The sequence below is a fragment of the Eumetopias jubatus genome, unplaced genomic scaffold (genome assembly GCF_037043125.1).
Source record: "Eumetopias jubatus isolate StellerSeaLion01/CBP00866 unplaced genomic scaffold, mEumJub1_p1.0 scaffold_15, whole genome shotgun sequence".
NCBI classification, from domain to species: domain Eukaryota; kingdom Metazoa; phylum Chordata; class Mammalia; order Carnivora; family Otariidae; genus Eumetopias; species Eumetopias jubatus.
The window spans coordinates 45,179,479-45,200,401 of NW_028274821.1; the positions used below are offsets into that span (position 1 = coordinate 45,179,479).

The 20,923-nt window shown below is 35.7% G+C and overlaps 1 protein-coding gene across 4 annotated transcripts in view; it reads left to right on the forward strand.

Annotated features, from left to right (window-relative positions):
- The window catches only part of DENND4C (DENN domain containing 4C), a 136,891-nt gene that overhangs the window by 63,945 nt on the left and 52,023 nt on the right, over nucleotides 1-20,923 (forward strand). For 3 of the 4 annotated variants that reach the window (XM_028107238.2, XM_028107241.2, XM_088019019.1), the window contains exons 10-16: nucleotides 2,725-2,900; nucleotides 8,964-9,064; nucleotides 9,393-9,611; nucleotides 15,832-15,977; nucleotides 17,301-17,336; nucleotides 17,418-17,548; nucleotides 19,810-19,942. In XM_028107238.2, the coding sequence (XP_027963039.1) occupies nucleotides 2,725-2,900; nucleotides 8,964-9,064; nucleotides 9,393-9,611; nucleotides 15,832-15,977; nucleotides 17,301-17,336; nucleotides 17,418-17,548; nucleotides 19,810-19,942 (942 nt within the window). The remainder of the gene's footprint in view (nucleotides 1-2,724; nucleotides 2,901-8,963; nucleotides 9,065-9,392; nucleotides 9,612-15,831; nucleotides 15,978-17,300; nucleotides 17,337-17,417; nucleotides 17,549-19,809; nucleotides 19,943-20,923) is intronic. The other variant, XM_088019020.1, reaches the window with a different exon arrangement.

Here is a 20,923-nt window from a genome sequence, read left to right on the forward strand (position 1 = left end):
TGACTGTCCTGTCTTCCCTTCCCCATATTAAGAATGTAATTCGCATGGAAATAGAGACCTATCTCTTTATTATCCCTGTGTCCTCAGCACTTATCACAGCTTACTAGCATGGAGTAAGTAAGCACTTAATAAATACCTGTTAAATTCCAAGATCTTAATTTGGTCAGAGAAATGCTACTATGACTAAAAACTGAAGTAACCAATGCGGGATAGTTTATGGGGAGCAGAGGTCCTCATTGTGTATTAATTTTCCAGACCTCCGCAGTTGCATATGAAAGCAAAAGCCATGGTAATGTGAAAATATTTGTTAAGGAGCTGAACAGTTTTAGACAGTTCCCACTCCGTCCTGTAAAACATTAGTGTTTACCTATGCTCCTTGCTCAGAATCTTTTTGGCCCAGTCTCTTGATTGATTTCAGCAATATAGTGTAAGAACAGGTGGAAAAATTGTAATGTGTAATTGGAAATCTTGCGCAAAATGCAAGATTGCATGAAATTTCTGTAACTGATGTCGGAGAACTGCTTGAAATGCATGCAAAACCGTTGATAAATGAGAATTTGGCAGTTGTTGGAGAACTGCCTGAATTGCATGCAAAAACATTGATAAAGGAATATTGTCAATTTACCATTTAAAGAAGAGAAAATGGAAAGGAATGATGACAGGGTAAGTCCTTCAGAAGGAGAATGATTTGAATATCAAAGACTATCAAAGAATTAATGGAGCCCCATAGCAAACATTGATGAAACCACTGAGTAGTTTTGTAAAAATGACCCTATTTATGATTGAGCTGTAAAAGTCAAAGGTGTATACAAGGGTGTCACATTTTGCTGTTAGTCTTGTTTTGAAATTTTTTTACATAGTTGCAGGTGTAATGTACCTTTTGTTGAATGGAAGATAGTTTTCACTGTAGGTATCTGAAGTCCTTGCAAGGTCCTTTGGGAGTGGTTCTGTCTGTCCTCTGATCTGATTTCTTGCTACTCTGCCCCCTGCTTACTCAGCTCCAATACACAAGCTCCTCCTCAAGCATAGTAGGCAGGCCCCATACGGTAGGACCTTTGCTCTAACCGTTCCTTCTCCTAGAAGCACCCTCCTCCTAATTGTCTCCTAGATACCTCCTTTGGGTGTAGGCTCGGTTGTCACTTTCTTAGCCACGTCTATCCTGTTTGGCCTCTTTAACGGTAGAACCTGCTCCCCTCTTTCCTGTTCTGAACTCTAATTCCCATCACTTGGCTTTCCTTTTTCTTTTTCCATAGCACTTAGCACTTCATGATAGGGTGTGTGTGTGTGTGTGTGTGTGTGTGTGTGTGTGTGTGTGTGTGTAATATATATACATATACACACACACATACATACATGTCCTCTGTTTATTTTTGCTAGACCAAGTGGTGGCAAACTATGGCCCACTGGTCAAATCCAGCTTGCCACCTGTTTGTAAATAAAGTTTTACTGAAACATAGGTCATTTATTTGCATACTTCCTATGACTGCTTTCATGTGTGGAGACAAAGTTAGATATTGGTGAGAGACAATATGGCTCAAGAGGCCTGAAGTATTTCCTATCTTTCTTGTACAGAGTTTGCTAACCCTTTTGCTAAACTATAAATCTCAGGACGGCAGCAGTCTTTGTTTTATTCACTGTTACAGCCTCATCTAGAACAGTGCTTGGCTTATACTAAGTCCTGAAATATTTGGCACGTCAATAAATGATTGAAGACAAAATCCTATCCTGAACAACCATCTGGAATAACTGGCAGATGTAATAAATGCTATAGGCATTTCTTTGGGATAAGTGATGATAGAGAAGGGACAGCAAGGATTTTTATAGTAGAAGAAAACTTTTATCATCAGTGATTAGAATTTTCATATTAGCTGATAGTGAAAATTTTAGTCTGTTTTTTAATTTATCAAAACTTGAATTTTCACATATGACACAAGGTAGAGCTTTGTAAGGGTTCTTAAGGAATGTTTTATATTGATTAATATTTTTATTTTTAAAGACTTTATTTATTTGACAGAGAGAGACACAGCAAGAGAGGGAACACAAGCAGGGGGAGTGGGAGAGGGAGAAGCAGGCTTCCCGCTGAGCAGGGAGCCAGATGTAGGGCTCGATCCCAGGACCCTGGGACCATGACCTGAGCCGAAGGCAGACGCATAACGACTGAGCCACCCAGGTGCCGTGACTAGTTATTTTTTAAGATGCCCAGCTTCATTGAAGTTGGATCATTTTGTGTTTATTTGAGCAGTTAGGAAATATTTTATTGAAATTCTCAATTGACTAATACATTTTTAAGAGAATCACTTATTTTTCAGTCCTTGGAGCTCTTAGTTGGATTTTAGTCAAAGGTTATTTTGAGAATGAAACATGTAAGAGTTAAAGATCATGAGTTTGTTTTATAATTTTGGGGGGCAGTTTTCTCTCTCTGCTTTGACTTTTTCCAAAAAAGGTGGATGTGGGTTTTATATGGCATTAAAAGAATTAGCATGCAAAGAGCTGTTAGCATTTTTATTGTGCTTGTGATAATTGTCATGCTTGAAGATTTTAATCACATTGGTTCATAGTACTGCTTCGTAATATTTTATAGTCATTTAGTTTTCGGAATGAAGTGTAAGGTAAAAGAAACTACACTTCACTGCTTTTTAATGGTCCCTTTCAGTAATATTAGTTAATGACATAGTTTTCTTGCAAATTTCAAGTTTGGTTAATTTTTTAAAACTTTTTTCCCAGATGATCTTTCCATTTCAGTGGCAGTGCCCATATATTCCCCTTTGTCCTCTCTCACTGGCTGCAGTCCTTAGTGCACCTTTCCCATTTATAGTTGGAGTTGACTCAAGGTATTTTGATCTTCATGACCCACCACAAGATGTTGTTTGCATTGACTTGGATACAAACATGTTATATGTGTAAGTTGATTCTTTTTCTATTATCTCCCATTTATATTTTCACCCATCTGTAGTTACAGCTCATTGAAAGCATCTAGAAATATGCTATTTTTAATGTTGTTAATAAGTTTTCATGTTTAATACAGTGATTCTCAATGAGGGCAACTGTCAGAATCCTGGAAACTTTGGAAAAGAACATGTTCAACATTAGTTTATATTTTGATAATAATGTTGGCAGTATGCAGAAAATATTTGTCAAAAGAGAATATGGATTTGGAAAAAAAAAGGTTAAACACTGCTTTCAGAGCTCAAGAGATGATATGCTTTCTAGGTTTAATTCAAATTCCATATACAAGCTTTGAAAAAATGAGTTTACCTGTTTGAGTTTAGTTAGAATATAGGATGATATTATGCCATTTCCTTCATTGTCAAGATTTGAATTTTTTAGGAATTTGGATCTATTTTATTCCAGAGAATTTTTTTGTTTTAGAGATTTTTATTTATTTATTTGAGAGAGAGAGAGAGCACAAGCGGGGAAAGGGATGGGGAGGAGCAGAGGGAGAGGAACAAGTAGACTCCCCACTGACCAGGGAGCCAGACGTAGGGTTCAGTCCCAGGATCCTGGGACCATGACCTGAGCTGAAGGTGGACGCTTAACCGACTGAGCCACCCAGGCACTCCTTACTGCAGAGAAATTTATATTAAGAATAAGTCATACTTTGTCTTTACTAGAGGTGATAAAATGTACAGCAGTGGTGTAGCTGAGGATTCAGAGATGAGAGTATGACATTAATAAAAGCAGCTCTGGGTCAATGTTCAAGAGCCAGTCTCCTTCCCCCCAACCCCAGGAAAAAAAGTGGGAAAGGGCAGTAATTGTTGAAAATTCCTTAGTGTTGGTGCCAAACTCCAGATCCTGGAGTACTTTTATTCTTTACTGTTCTAGATTGGCAGAAAATAAAGAGTAAGAATTGTGGTGAGACTTCAGTGGTAACAGCAGTGGAATAGGTTGGGAAAATATCCCTAAGTGAACCAAAGGAATATGTAAAGAAGGAAGAAAACATTTGCTATCACTTAAAATTTTTTTTGAAATGGATCTGCCATTTATTTTTGAAACTGTATAATTATGGTACCTCTTTACTATATATACTTTGACTTACTTAAAGCTTTTAAGTAATGAACCACTAAATATTTCCTGTAGCACACGTTTTGTTGTTTTTCAGCTGCTATCCCTGAAAAACAATTATTTCAGGGTTGTATACATTGTGGTGCTTTTGGAAATGATTCATGAAGTTGTAACTCAGATGTTTGCCTTTAATTACTATTCTGAATAAAATAATATTATGGAGATTCTTAATTTTTCCCAGTTTTAAGTAACTTCTGTAACATTTCTATCGATCAAAAACTTGGTTTTCTAAAGTAACTTTGAACTCTTTGCTCAGTTGTACTTAAATAATTATTAAATGTTGTAGATACCCAAGAATTATAAAGAATAATGTAAACTCCCATGTATGCATCACGCAAATTAAGGAATAGAATATTGCCAGTAAATTTGAAATGCTGGATAGTCCTCTGCAACATGTCTTGCTCCTGGTTTACTGTTATCTTGAATTTGGTGTTTATCATTATCATTTCCATATGTTTTAGAAACATTTATTATTACATATATTGGTTTAAATGATATTTTGCATGCTTTAAAAATTTTATATGTTTGTATAGTTTCCTCTGACCTGCTTTTTTACTTGGCATTCTTCATGAGGTTTATCTGTGTTGATACATGTAGCTCCACTTCATTTTTAGGGTTTATCAGTGTTGCTGGGTATTTAGATTGTACCTAACGTTTTTTGTAATTTTGAACAGGCTTCTCTGATTATTATTGTGCATATTTATTTGAGTCCGTCAGCAGAATTCTTCTGAAATATATACGTAGAAGAGCTAATGTTGGTTTGTAGACACAACTAATGTCATATTACCCTTCCAAGTTTACCTCCTCTTTGGAAGCAAATGAGATTTCTCTTTGTTCTATCCTTTGCCAATACTTGTTGTGGTCAGACTTTAAAATTTTTGCTAATTTGTTGGCAATGGGATCTCATTGTGCCTTTAATTCATATTTCCCTAATTAGTAGCAAATGGGGAATTTTAATTTCTTTTTGCCCTTTGGTTTTCCTCTCTGTGAATTGGATTTTCCTTTTTTTGGTGCATTTTTCTCTTAGATTGTTTGTCTTTTTCTTTTGATTTCTATCAGTTCTTTATATAGTCTGGTTAATTCTTGGTCTGTTATATGCTTTGCAAATAGCTTCTCCCACACGTGATTTGTATTTACATTCTATTTATGGTGTGTTTTGATGAACAGAAGCTTATTTTAATTGATCAAATTTATTTCTTTTTATTGGTTGTTATTTTTAGTTCTTATGAAATCCTCTGCCTTGAGGTCATAAATATTATTTTTCTTTCTCTCTCTTTCTTTCTTTTTCTTTCCTTCTTTCTTTCTCCTTCTTCCTTCCTTCCTTTCCCTTCCTTCTTTTTCTAAATTTTTTATTTTAAGTAAACTCCGTGCCATACATAGGGGTTCGAACTCACAACCCTGAGATCAAGAGTCACATGCTCTACTGACTGAGCCAGTCAGGCACCCCTATTGTGGATATTCTTAAATTTGTGAGGTTTTGCCTTTCTCACTTAGGGCCTTAATTCTGTTGAACTTGGTATTACTGTATGATATGACATAGAAGTACCATTTCATTTTTCTTACATGAGTAAATAATTCTCACATAGTACTGTATATTGGATAACCAATTCATCTCTTCCCAGTGGTCTTTAGTGTTAATATCATTGCATATCAATTTTTATATTTTATATTTATACATATTTTATATTTTACAACTCCATATTATATATTAGTTTGCATACAATTTTATATTTATAATATGCTTATTATTCTGTTCCTTTGGTCTCTTTTAGCCTCTTGCTAGTATAACACTGTCTTAATGGCTTAAAAGTCAGGTTGTCTAAAGGACGCCTGGTGACTCAGTCAGTTAAGCGTCTGCCTTCGGCTCAGGTCATGATCCCAGGGTCCTGGGATGGAGCCCTGCATCAGGCTCCCTGCTCAGCAGAGAGCCTGCTTCTCCCTCTGCTTGCCGCTCCCCCTGCTTTGCTCTCTCTGTCTCTGTCAAATAAATAAATAAAATATATATAAAAAAATTAGGTTGTCTAAAACATGAATGAACCTTGAAAACATTGTGCTAAAAGAGCTTATATGTTCTCATTTATACTAAATATCCAGGGCAGATCTATGGACAGAGAAAGTAGGTTAGTGTTTGCATTGGAATAGGAAGATGGGGGAATTAGAAATTAATGACTGAGGTGGGGGGTGCAGGGTTTCTTTCTGAGGTGATGAAAATATTTTAAAATTTGTGGGTTGTTACACAACCCTATGAATATGCTAAAAAACCATCAAGTTGCACGTTTCAGATGGGTGAATTATGTATGAATTATATCTCAGTAATGTTAAAAAACGTTGTGGGATGGGGTGCCTGGGGTGGCTCAATTGTTAAGCATCTGCCTCTGGCTTGGGTCATGATCTCAGGGTCCTGGGATCCAGCCCCACATCAGGCTCCCTGCTCAGTGCAGAGCCTGCTTCTCCCTCTCCCTGCCTCTCTGCCTACTTTGCTCACTCTCTGTCTCTGTCGAATAAATAAATAAAATCTTAAAAAAAAAAAAAAGTTGTGAGATGGCAGGTCCCTTTCTTTTTTCCCTTGTTCTTTAAAATTGTTTTGACTATATTTGGTCTTTTGCTTTTCTGTATAAATTTTAATATATTGTTAAGTTCCATGCAAAATTATGCTGTGATTTTGGTTAGAATTCTGTTGAATTTATAGATTAATTTGGGGGCAGATGACTTCTTTTTGTTACAGTCTCCTTACCCAAGTATGTAGTATTTTACTTCATAGATCTTTTTACATTTTTTTTTCAATAAACTTTGCAGTTTTCTCCATAAAGACCATGAACATCTTTTTTTAGACTTACTTATTCCTGAGTGCTCTGTGGCTTTTATTGTACTGTAATGATATTTTAAATTACATTTTCTATTTGTTGCTGCAGTATAGAAAATGCTATTGATTTTCATGTGGTAGTCTGCTACACAGCAACTTAATTGAATTCTATTTTGCCTATAAATTCTCTTCAGTTTTCTGGCTATAAACAATCACATTATGTACAATCCTTATATATTTTTATCTTATTTTATTTTTTTAAGGATTTTTTTAATTTATTCATTTGACAGAGAGAAAGAGAGTAAGAGAGAGAGAGCACAAGCAGGGGGAGTGGGAGAGGGAGAAGCAGGCTCTCCACTGAGCAAGGAGCCCGATGCAGGGCTTGATCCCAGGACCCCGGGATCATGACCTGAGCCGAAGGCAGACACCCAACCAACTGAGCCACCCAGGTGCCCCAATCCTTATATATTTTTAAATTCTTACCTTAACTCTCTGGCTAGGATCCCAGCATAGTTTTGAACAGTGTAGTCATAGCTGGTATCTTGTCTTACTCCTAATTTTATTTTATTTTATTTATTTATTTATTTTTAAAGATTTTATTTATTTGTCAGAGAGAGAGAGAAAGAGTACAAGCAGGGCGAGTGGCAGAGGGAGAAGGGGACTCCGTGCTGAGCAGGGAGCCCAATGCGGGGCTCAACCCCAGGACCCTGGGATCATGACCTGAGCTGAAAGCAGATGCTTAACAGACTGAGCCACCCAGGTGCCCCTTGCCTTACTCCTAATTTTATTTATTTATTTATTTTATCTTATTCCCAATTTTAAAGGGAATGCTTTGAGCACCCTATCATTTAGTATGACTTCTGCTTTAAGCAAGAATTGACATCTGGCCCATGGACTTATTTTTGTAGATAAAATTACAAAATTCATTTATTTACATAATCTGTGAGGCTGCTTTCATGCTATAATGGTACATTTGACAAGCTGTGACAGAGGCTGTATGGTCTTCAAAACATAATATCTGACCTTTTATAGAAAAGGTTTGCTAGCTCCACTCGAGGGTTTTGATTGCTTAATAATAAGGAACTTTCCTTCTACTTCTACATAATGATTTAAAAATAAAAACTCTTAAATAGGTGTTGAATTTTATGCTTTTGTACAACTATTGAGATGAGGATTGTTTCTCCCATTTTCTGTGTGGTAAATAACATTATAAAATCAATTAATAGTGAATAATCTTTACATTCCTGAAATAAATATCATCTTATTTTTTTATATCCTAGCAGATTAAATTTTCTAAAAATCTTAAAATGTTTGCATTGATGTTCATAAATGATATTGGCTTGATGGTGTATATAGCATTAGCTGTGGCGCATGTTGATATATAGGCTTTCATCTTTGTAGAGTTTTTTTTTTTAAAGATTATTTTAGAGAAAAGGATTGAGAGAGCATGAGGAGGAGGGGCAGAGAGAGAGAGAGGGAGAGAGACTCTCAAGCAGACTACATGCTGAGCATGGAGCCCGATGTGGGGGCTCTATCTCAGGACCCTGAGATCACGACCTGAGCCAAAACCAAGAGTCAGTCTCTCAACTGACTGAGCCACCCAGGCACACTATCTTTGTCGAGTCTTAAATGTTTCCTATTTCTATTAAAATATTTTGACTCATGCATTACTTAGAAGTATTCTTTTGAATTTCCAAGTTTTTTTTCCTTAAATGCTATTTGATTTATAGTCAGAATATGCTTTACATATTACTCTCTGATATTTATTGAGATTTGCTTCTAATAGGTAGTTTGAAGTTATCAATTAAGTTTGTCACTTAAAATATTATAATTCTAAAATATAACTTTTGAAGCAAGAAATTCATAGCTCCAACCTTGAAAATCTGTGTTAGAGCATTAGAGTGAGATGACCAAATTTGACTGAGGTTGGTTGAAATGTAAAGAGAACTTCCTTGAAAACCGTTTATTCAGACTGTCCGTGTCAACTGTGATTTGACCAAAAATACCTTTTCCATTTTCTTTTTTAGTTTGATGTAAAAATTTTGCTAAGTAAAAAGAAGTTATAACAGATTGTACTAGTTATGTTTTTATTTAATAGATCAGATGAAAAGAAGAACATGAACTGGAAGCAGCTTCCCAAAAAGCCATGCAAAAATCTGCTTAGTACCTTAAAGAAGTTGTATCCCCAGCTATCTTCAGGTAAATGTGAGGAGAAAGGAATATTTTTAATGAAAGAATATAAGAAAATTCTTAAATTTAAACATAATTTTGCTCTGCTTAAAAGGAATCTCATTACAAAACAAAATTTCAGTACTAAGACATTAATATTGTGGTTCATGATTTTTTTAAATATGTTCTTTGTGTCCTGTCTGCTTGAGCCTCCCTGTTAGCTCCTGCCAATGATCCCTTTACATTAATGAAGAGAAATTTCAGAAAGTCATGCGTTTTATTTTGACAACTTTCTTAATTGTTTAATCATTACTTGTCTAATATTATATATTAATGCCATTTTCTCTTCATTTGTCAGTTCACCGAAAAACTCAAGAAGGTTCGGCTATTGAGATGACACCAATCGAAGCAGATTTCTCCTGGCAAAAGAAGACAACACAACTTGAGATGGAAATTCAAGAGGCATTTTTGCGTTTTATGGCATCTATTTTAAAAGGATATAGAACATATCTCAGACCAATCACAGAAGCTCCTTCAAATAAAGCCACAGCTGTTGATTCATTATTTGACCGACAGGGTGAGTGGCATTGAAAATAAAGTTACTTTTCATTGAAATGAAAAAAGATTTCCTATTTGGTATTGCTTCCCCCAAAATATTCACTATGTAAGTTCTTAGAAACATATATTAAAGGGCACCTGGGTGGCTCAGTTGGTTAGGTGACTGCCTTCGGCTCAGGTCATGATCCTGGAGTCCCAGGATCGAGTCCCGTGTCGGGCTCCCTGCTCGATGGGGAGTCTGCTTCTCCCTCAGACCCTCCCCCCTCTCATGTGCTCTCTCTCTCTCACTCCCTCTCTCAAATAAATAAATAAAATATTAAAAAAAAGAAACAAGTATTAAAATACAATGAACTTTTGTGTATCTAGCTCTATGAAGAATTCCTTTTAATTTTTATACTCCAGTTTTCCCTGAAAAATCTGAAACTGGAGATCTTTAATAACAAAAAGTCAAAGATGTTGCCTATATTTACTAGATAGTTATCTTAGTAGAACATACCTGGTTTGCTTTTAGATGATGGTTCCTCAGTTTTGCATAATTCTTTGATTTATACATGGCTTTACAATATTCCCTAACAGTTTTTGGAATAAGGCCACCAGTTTTTAGAATTTTGGAAAAACGTAGCTTTGTTTCAGGGGAAAACACTATACTCATCTTTTTGATACTTGTATATTTTAGGGAATTACAAAGACTTTTGTTGTTACTCAGCTGTTCTTATATGTAGTAGCAACCTTACAAATACAGTAATGTTCATATGAAAATTATTTTTTTTCTGTCCTTTTACCCAGTAGTTACTAAAAAAAAAAAAATCTCTACTTTTCTAATAATCCTTTTGACTTTTACCATCTCAACTTCAGGTTAACCTATCTCTTAAATATTTAGTCACCACTTACAAGTCTGACTAGTTATTAGATAGGGATGTAAAGAAATGTTAAGATCTAGCTCTATGGGGGCGCTTGGGTGGCTTAGTCGTTAAGTATCTGCCTTCAGCTCAGGTCATGATCCCAGGGTCCTGGGATCGAGCCCTGCATCGGGCTCCCTGCTGAGCCAGGAGTCTGCTTCTCCCTCTTCCACTCCCCCTGCTTGTGTTGCCTCTCTTGCTATATCTCGCTCTGTCAAATAAATAAATAAAGCTTTAAAAAAAAAAAAAGATCTAGCTCTATGGGATAGTAAATGGAAAATAAATCCAAAATGCTTTTTAAAATAGAACATGTACTCAAGAAAACAGATTTTACACAATTAATAATTCATTGAGAAGTTCCCAAATTTAGAAAAAGGGAACATTTTTCCAAATGAATATTTCAGAAGACTTCATGGAAAAAGAGCATGACTTTGAAGAGTGGGTAGAATTTACATAAATGGAGATGATGAGGAAAGCCTTTCTAAAAAACAATATGCATTAGGGGCACCTGGGTGGTTCAGTTGGTTAAGTGTCTGCCTTCAGCTCAGGTCATGATCTCATGGTCCTGGGATTGAGCCTTTTGTTGTGGGCTCCCTCCTCAGCAGGGAGTCTGCTTCTCTCCCTGCCCCTACCCCCTCTCATGAAATCTTTAAAAAACAAAAACAATATGCATTAAAAGCCAAGTCTGGGGGCACCTGGGTGGCTCAGTTGTTGGGTGTCTGCCTTCAGCTCAGGTCATGATCTCAGGGTCCTGGGATCGAGCCCCACATCGGGCTCTCCGCTCGGCGGGAAGCTTGCTTCTCCCTCTCCCCGTGCTTGTGTTCCCTCACGCTGTGTCTTTCTCTGTCAAATAGATGAATAAAATCTTTAATAAATAAATAAATAAAAGCCAAGTCTGAACAGAATTTCTCCTTTGCTATTTACCAAGCCTTTTGGAGGTTCTGTTTTCTTATTAATAAAATGGGGATGATACCTACTTTATGAACTGTTGTTAAGATTAAATGTATGTGAAGTAACTACTAAAATTATAGTACTCATGGTAACAGCTGTTATCATTAGTGGTAATAACAGAATGGAAGAAACCTCAAGAACATATATGTAAGGCATGTGTATTAGTTTGTCATGGCTATGGTAACAAAGTGCCATAGCTTGGGGGGCTTACACAACAGAAGTTTATTTTCTCTCAATTCTAGAGGCTAGAAGTCTAAGATCAATGTGTTGGCAGGATTGGTTTCCTCTAAGACCTCTCTCCTTCGTTTGGGAAGATGGCCATCTCCCTGTGTCTTCACATGCTCTTCCTTCTGGGTGAATCTGTATCCAGATTTCACTACTTTTTTTTTTTTTTTAAGAGTTATTTATTTATTAGAAGGAGAGAGAGAGAGAGAGCATAGGGGGGTGTGGGGAAGGGCAGAAGGAGGGAGAGAATCTCAAGCAGACTCCCTTCTGAGCGCAGAGCCTGACTCGGGGCCCAGTCCCATGACCCTGAGATCATGACCTGAGATGAAATAAGAGTTGGTCACTTAACTGACTGAGCCACCCAGGTGCCCCCAGATTTCTTCTTCTTATAAGTACATTAATCATTGGATTAGAGCCCACCATAATTACTTCATTTTGACTTAATTACTTCTTTAAAGACCCTATCTGCAAATACAATAACATTTTAAAATATTGAGGGTTAGGACTTCAACATAAGAATTGGGGAGGAGGGCAATATAAGAATTATGGGTTTCAGCCCATAACAGCATGTGTGGTACAGTTTGACCAGTGAAGAGCTTTAGTGGTGTTGTGAAAGATAAGACTGAAAATAAGATTAGAACTCAGATTATGGGTAGTCTTAAGTGCCAGACTAAAAATATGCAGTTTTTCTAATAGGCAGTAGTGGGTCACTGATTCATATATATTCTCTCTCTTTCTCAGTGAGAGAGTGGCATTACTAATGGAATTTAGAAAGATAGTATCTGAGGCCTAAGATTTTTGTTTTTAACAGAAAGTATTTAGTGTAGTGAAGGCTACAGATATTAGACAGTAACACAAAATACTAATTACATTTTACTAAGTGTATTGTAAAGGAATGTATTGGCTATGGTGAGAGTGCTAGGTCAGGGAAAAGTTCCCTGAAGAAGTAACAGTTAAGCTTGGGCCTGAAAAATGAATAGGAATTACCTGTGGGTTTTAGATTAACTTTTTATTAGGGGTACTTTCCGAACATATATGAAAATAGAATAATGTAATTTACTCTCATATAGCATCTTTCAACTTTAGCAGTAGTAGTAATAAACATTTTGCCATTTTTGTTTCATCCTCCCCCCACCCCTTCTTTCCAAATTCCAAATAGGACATCATTTCACCCATAAACTTTGAATTATCCTTTAGAATTTCCTAGATTTGTATGGTATGTGCTTTTGGCTGATTGTGTCCCCATGGTGCTATATAACATTTCTTTCATCATCTGTATTTCCTGTAAACTTGTGGTTGAATTAAGAGACACATTGTCCAGTGGAGGTGTAATGTGAGTCACACATATAATTTAAAATTTTCTGGTAGCTATAGTTAAAAAAAAAGGTAAGCAATAGGGGAAATTAATTTTCGTAACATATTTTTGTGACTTAAAATATCCCAAATGGTATTTCAGCATGTAAATTTTTAAAATTTTAATGAAATATTTTACATACTAAGGCTTTGAAATTAGCATGTATTTTATATTTACAGCACATCTCAGTTTGGACCAGTCATATTTCAGGTGCTAACTTGTCACATGTGGGTAGTGGTTACTGAATTAAATAGTACTATTCTAGAGCCTGATTAGATTCAGGTTCGGTTTTCTTGGCAAATAGTGCCAAAAACACATGGTGTTCACTGTTTCCTATTGCAACCCACGTACATGTCTGGCTGTCCCACTTTTAGTGCTCCTAGGATTGACCACTGTGTTTTAAGTGTTGTTAGCACATTCATTCATTAGTTTCCCCATCAGCCTTTCATTTAATTATTTTATTTTATTATTATTTTTAAAGATTTTATTTATTTATTTGACACAGAGAGAGAGTGCGCGCACACAAGCAGGGGGAGTGGCAGGCAGAGGGAGAGAGAGAAGCAGGCTCCCAGCTGAGCAGGGAGCCCGATGTGGGACTCGATCCCAGGACCCCAGGATCATGACCTGAGCCGAAGGCAGTCGCTTAACCAACTGAGCCACCCAGGCGCCCTCATTTAATTATTTTAGCAGCCTTTGCTGATCATCACCTAGATCCATTAGGAGAAGAAAAAAAAGACTTTTTGTTATTACTTGTGAAGAATAATTTATTTCTATTTTGTTTAAGCATTTCTCAGCTAATTAGTATCTCAAGGGATGGAGTGAGGACCACAGCTTGTGGAATGCCCTGAAGCATCAAAGAAAGAAAGGCTGGAGGGAAAAGTGGCTCAAAAACCATGCTTGAAAATGGTGGGTGTGAGCCAAATCATGTAGGATCTTTTAGGACCAGTGAAGGATTTCTGTCTTTAAGAGTAATTAGAAGCCAGTGAAGAATATTTGAGTAGGTAATAGGATCAGATTTGCATTTTTAAAAGATCGGTATTAAAAAAATTTTTTTCTGTGCCTTCTATGCAGAGATTGAGTTGGAGGCATCCAAAGTATGGATCTGCTAGTTAGTTGGTTATCGCATTGGTCCAAGTGATCATGGAAGTGACCTGGTTTAATTGATGGTAGTATGAGTAGAAGAGTCATGTTTTTTAGGAGGTAGATGGAATACAACTTGGTGATTGAATATAGGATATAAGATAGAGGGAGATGTCAAGAACAGCTTTGAAATTTTTGTCTTTGTCCACCAAGTGGATGGATTGTCTGTCATGCCCTTTATTGAGAAAGGAAACAGCAGAAAGGGGAAGGATCTGGTTATTTTTTAAGGAAAGATTTTTAAAATGAGAGAGAGAGACTTGAGTGTGCTGGTAAGTAGCTAATAGAGAGGGAAAATTGCCCTGAGAACACTAAAAGGGCTGCAGTCTCAGGCTCCTGTGGTGGGCTTGGCCTTAGATAAGAGGGACACAGCCATTGTAGAAAGAGGGAAGGAGTACCTGATAGCTGCGGAAGTCATAGATTTTTGTAGTGAGATGTGGTAATTCTCTTAATGATTTTTATTTTCTCTGCAATATAAGGTGTGATCATTTAGAAATGGGGGAGGGAACATGATAGGAGAGAATTAAAAAATTGGAAATAGTTGTCAGAACATGGGTAAAGGGAAGTTAAGTTGATTCCAGAAATTTAGTAGGGTTGCTAGTCAGAGATGAAGGTGTTAAGTGTTCTGATCAGCCTAGTTGTGGAATTTTTTTTTTTCCCTTTCTGAGTTGTGCTCAGCCACACTGGTGTAGATTCACAGAAAGCAGGCAATACATTCCTCCAGGGCTAAGTTTTACTAGGTGAGTTTGACAAAAAAGACAAAAGGACATAAGAATTGAGAGTGTTGACAAGAAAATAATTGAAATGATGGATTTGGACATGGAATCAAAATTGGATAAGGACAGAAGTGAAGACAGGAGGGTTAGGTAGAAAGTAGAAGGATATGAATGATTGTAGATTTCAAAGAGCCCCCCTCCCCCCAGTGCCTGGTAGGAGTACTTAAATACAAATCAGACAAGGGTAATGAGCAGAAAGTAATATATATGTAAATGAGATTTGGGAGGCAGAATTGTTTTGAATGCCAACAAGAAAGGGCCAGGGAGGGTGTGGCTGTGTAGAAGTTGGTGACTGAGGTGGGATAGACCATAGATCATTGAAATTTAAGGCCTTAAGAACTCATTAAAGTGTTGGATGGTTTGCGCTTATGGATGTTGAAGAACGATAATGGTAGGAGTTGGAAAGGAGAAGACTTGGAATTACATGCCCTAGTCTTCAGAGAATGAAGGAGAGAGTGTCCCTGAAGTCAGTAGATGAGTACAGTTAGCAGGGGAAAGGGTGGGATAACCAAGATGCTTGAACTGTTGCTGAGCAGAGATTTGACAAGCCAATACGGGAGTTGTCTTGTGGCACTGCAGAGGAAGGACACTGACCCTTCTTACTTAAGACTATGCAGAGTATAAAAGAGAAATTTCTACTTGAGAATTTTAGGGCTAGAGATTCCTTATAGGAGGTTCAGATTTCAGCGAAAAGGTTAAGGTATAAGTTAAGTTTTTTATGGTTGAATCAGGCAGAAGGAGTGATGGGTTACTAGAATATGGTTACTAAAAGCTTCTATAAATGTGGATATATGTAAAGAGACTATAATATAGATATGTACAGGTTTAAGATAATATTTTATATAACATTTAGTTCCACTTTGTTTTTAATTTAATTGTAATTTTTGTTTTCTTCAGGATTTTTAAAAAGTCGAGATCGTGCCTATACAAAATTCTACACTCATTTATCCAAAACACAGATTTTTATTCGTTTCATTGAAGAATGTAGTTTTGTAAGTGATAAAGATACTGGATTGGCATTTTTTGATGACTGCATAGAAAAGGTAAAAGTTTGTCCTGTGTGTAAGTGTTAAAGAAAAACTTTAACAGTTTGGCTGCCTGTATAATCATCATTATTATTAGTCCAGATGATCTGAGGGAGACAGTATAGGGGTGTGCGTGTGTGCAAGTGTCCAATTCTAGGCTTAATATAAGAATAATTTTCCTTTGTGATTCTAGTTTCCACCATACATAGCTAATTTTTCTTGAATCTCACTTAGATTTAGTAGTTCAGTAAGAAAGTTTAGTTTTATGGGTAATGCAGTCTTGTGTTTTGTTTTTTTTCTTTTAACTATTAGTTTTTCTTTATTCAGTTATGTATTTTAAACATTATATGTTTTTGCAAGATAGTCAATATATGCCATTTTGTTCTTTTGTTTTAATATCTTTCCAAATACTTTTGCCGAATATGTATTTTTTGTTTTAATGAAGCATATTTGGAAATATGTTAAATATCAGAGTTTTACTTACCCATTGTAAGGAAGTTTGATTCTTCACAGTGATGACTCAACATTTTTTTACCCTCATTTTTTTTTAATTTAATTTTTTTTTAAAGATTATATTTATTTGACAGAGAGAGACAGCGAGAGAGGGAACACAAGCAGGGGGAGTGGGAGAGGGAGAAGCAGGCTTCCCGCCGAGCAGGGAGCCTGATGCGGGGCTCGATCCCTGGACCCTGGGATCATGACGTGAGCTGAAGGCAGACGCTTAATGACTGAGTCACCCAGGTGCCCATCCCCTCATTTTTAATAGAGTTTTTTATTTTTGCTAAGTGGATCTTGGGGCTGATTTGTTTAATAAGTAAGCCATAGTATGTAAAATTTGAGATTGTATCTAAAAAAGGTAGAATATTATGACATAATTTTTGTAGTCTCCTTAGAGGACTTGAATGATTTTCTCCCATTCTACCAATGTGATCTAGAACTCTGGGGATAAGATTAAAACTATTCAACGTTTTTGTTACTTATAAAATTGATAGTCTGACATCATCCAGTTAGAGGGAAGCTTAGATAGTATCAATTTCTAATGCAAGGTTTTAATAACAATGAAATTTTTGATTTGAGAAGCCAGATTCCCCTCATGACTGGCCATTTTTTGCCTGTGAGGGATTTATGAAAAACCTATTTAAAATAAATTGTTTCTATCCTCCTAGGCATAAGAAAAATATTATATGTTAACCTGACAGTGTAGGGTCCCCCAAATATATGTGAAGTGTTCCTGTCTGTCCAGTATTAAAAAGGGATAGTTTTTTAAAATAAGAACTTAAGATCATCTCTAATAAATTCACAGTAGACATTTTCACCAAGAATTCTTTTCTTCGTTTCTAGTTGTTCCCTGATAAAGGCACAGAGAAAACAGATAAGGTATTTTTTTCTTAAGTTTTAAAATTTCAAAACTAGATATTGCCTGTATGCAGATTAATTGGAGAAAAGAATTATTTTCAGGTTGATTGTGATTCAGCCGAAGATACCAAATTGATAGAGCTAGATGATTCACAGAAAAGTGAGCACACCGTATTCATAATGCCACCAGAGCCACCTCCTGATGATGGAAAGGATCTGTCACCAAAGTACAGGTAGCAGGAATTTTTTTAAATTGCTGTTTGCATTCAGCTTTAATAATTTATTTTGATCTTTTGTGATTATTAGTAGATACGTATGTTAGTCATTTGTGGAAGTCATTTTCAAAATTAATTCGGTGAACTAATGAAGATGAATATTATACAAAGATGTTACCAGATATTATAATTTAAAAATTGGACAGCCTTTTTGGAAGGGAAGCCAAATGTTGATCACTATTCACCTAAACATTTAATCATATTTAATCTTTAAAAATCTCACTTCTGGAGAAGAATAAGCTTACTTTTGTTCGGTTTCTCCTATGTTTAGGGGTTTTGTTGTCAATGTAAAGACTGAAATTATTACTCATTAGTAAGATACCAGGGAAAACTTAAAAGTAGAGCACCAGGAATCATTTATTAAAATAGGTGATGAGGATTAAGGAGTGCACTTGTCCGTGATGAGCACTAGGTGATGTATGGAAGTGTTGAATCACTATATTGTACACCTGAACCTAATACAACACTGTATGTTAACTACAATGGGATTTAAAATAAAATAAAAATAATAAAAAAAATAAACTTGGAGAATAGAATTTGGATGGGAACCTTTTAAGAAATTAAAATGTACTTGATTGCTATTTGTTGTTATAATTATGATAATACACAGTTTAACGAACTTAGAAAATCAAACCAAAAAAGAAAAGTAGCACATCATCTAAGCACCAATATTTAATGTCTGTTAACAACTGTATGTTTATCTTTCCTGTTTTTGTGTGTAAATTTGCATTTACTATATTAAAACAAATATGAGTTCATATTGTACATACTCTTTGTAACCTGTGTCTGCCTTTAGTGGTCTGAACATTTTTCCATGCTAACAAATATTGTTGTGTCATATCATTTTGAATGAACATATTGCATGCATTTATTGTGATTTGTTTAGTCTCTTGTGGATTTTTTTTTCAGTTCTTTGCTATCTGATTCCATGTGTATATACATATAGTTTTTGTTTTTTTTAGGCTGCATTCCTAAAAGAATATCTGAGGCAAAGAGGGTATAAAATAATTGTCTTCCAAAAATATGGAATTAATATATTATCTCACCTAGATTGTATAAGAATGAATAGTATATACTGAAATTTAGTGGCTTAAGTGCTGTTTTGATCACATTTTGTAGTTTGTTTTTTTTACTTTGGTTTAGTCTCTATACACTGGAATTCATGTGTAAGGTAAATCAAATAGGGAAAGGCAGTATCTCCCAGAAGAAAATTGGCCAAAGGCAGTAAGGCAATTTCCAAGAAGAAATCCCAATAATTAATAATATGAAAATATATTAAGTTTTTCTAGTATTCAAAGAAATGCAAACCAAAATGGTGAGTGGAAGCATTTTTTTTTAAATGTTTTTATTTATTTATTTATTCATGAGAGTCAGAGAGAGAGAGAGAGGCAGAGGGAGAAGCAGGCTCCCTGCCTAGCAGGGAGCCCGATGCGGGACTTGATTCCAGGACCCTGGGACCATGACCTGAGCCGAAGGCAGACGCTCAACCATCTGAGCCACCCAGGCACCCCGAGTGGAAGCATTTTTAATCTTTCGGATTGAAGATAGGTTATGCTACTATATAGAGTGTATATAAGTATAACCTTTCTTGAAATAATTTGATAATGACTATAATAATTTTGATTCTCTTGATAAACATTGACCATAGCAAACTCTATTATTGGGCATTATCCTAAGACATTAAGCAAAAGTTTCACAAAGATATAAATACACAGATCTTTAATTGCAAAAATTCATAAATAACCTAAAAATGTCCAGCAATAAAGAATGGTGAAATTATATATCCCTAAAATAAAAATCTTAAGGGTTTATTTCTTTTTCCTCTTAAATACCACTGCAAGGTACTTTTATGAAGAAAAACAAAATTACAAAGTATACTACATGTTACTTTTTAATACAAATTATTATTGAACACATGGTTTCTGTTGAAAGTTACTAATTCCTCTATTAAGTAAGATACCAGGATTTTCTGTTTTCCAGGGATTGGGTGAAAATAACTTAGAGGGTGGGGAGGAAGCCAAAGTTTCCATGTAGGTAGTCTGTGTATCTTGTAACTATATCATCTTATAGTTTTGAAAAACATTATTTTTCTATATCCGGATTTTGGGGAATAATATTGGGTACTATTTAAGATTTAGAAATATTCACCTAAATTCTGGAATAATATGAAGAGTTAATGAATTTTAAATCAGTAGTTCTATTTTTGCTTTTTATTTTAGTTACAAATACTTTCCAAGACTGGACCTTAAGCTTTTTGACAGACCACAGGAGTTGAAACTTTGTTTTAGTAGACACCCTACTGGGAATAGCATTGCAAACAGTCCAGCACTCATGGCTAAGAGAACTAAACAGGTCAGATATTCTTTATCTAATACATGTTAATTTAAAATGTAAAATATGTATATGTGGTATGCAGCTCATAGTTTAGTATTATCACCCATGGCAACTATTTGAAGACGCTCTGTGGTTATTAAGTAAACTAGATGTCTTACAACTGTTATAATATTGAGTCTGAAGTTTTTGAATGCTTATGTTTATGTTGTAAGAGAATCCTGGAGAACCAAATACACTTTTTTAAAAAGAACTTTATTGAGATACAATTCCTATACCATACAATTCACCCATTTAAAGTATACTCAGTGCTTTTAGTATATTCACAGGGTTGTGCAACCACCACCACAATTTTAGAACATTTTCATTACCCCAAAAAGAAAGCCTGCACCTCTTACCTGTTAAGAGGTAATCCCATCCATCCCCCACAGCCCTAGGCAACCACTAATCTATTTTCTGTCTCTGTGGTTTCGCCTGTTCTGGGAGTTTCATAATAAATATTCCATAAATGGAATTATACAATAAGTGGCCTTTTGTGACTGGCTCCTTTCACACAGCATAATGTTTTTAAGTTCATCCATGTTGCAGCATGTGCCAATACTTCATTTATGTTTATTGCTGAATAATATTCCATTGTATGGATATATATCACATTTTATTTATTCATTCATGTACATGTGAGTGGTTCCTACCTTTTGGCTATTATGCATAGTGCTGTTGTGAACATTTGTTTGCAAGTGTTTGTGTGGATGTGTGTTTTCATTTCTCTTGGGTAAATGCCTAGAAGTAGAATTGCTGTGTCATATGGTATCTGTATGTTTAACCTTTGGAGGAACTGTCAAGACTGTTTTCCAAAATAGCTGTACCATTTTAGATTCCTGCCAGCAGTGGATGGAGGTTCCAGTTGTACCATGTCCCTGTCAATTCTTGTGATGATCTGTCTTTTTGATGATAGTCATCCTTGTGTGTTGTGTGAAGTGGTATCTCATTGTGATTTCAATT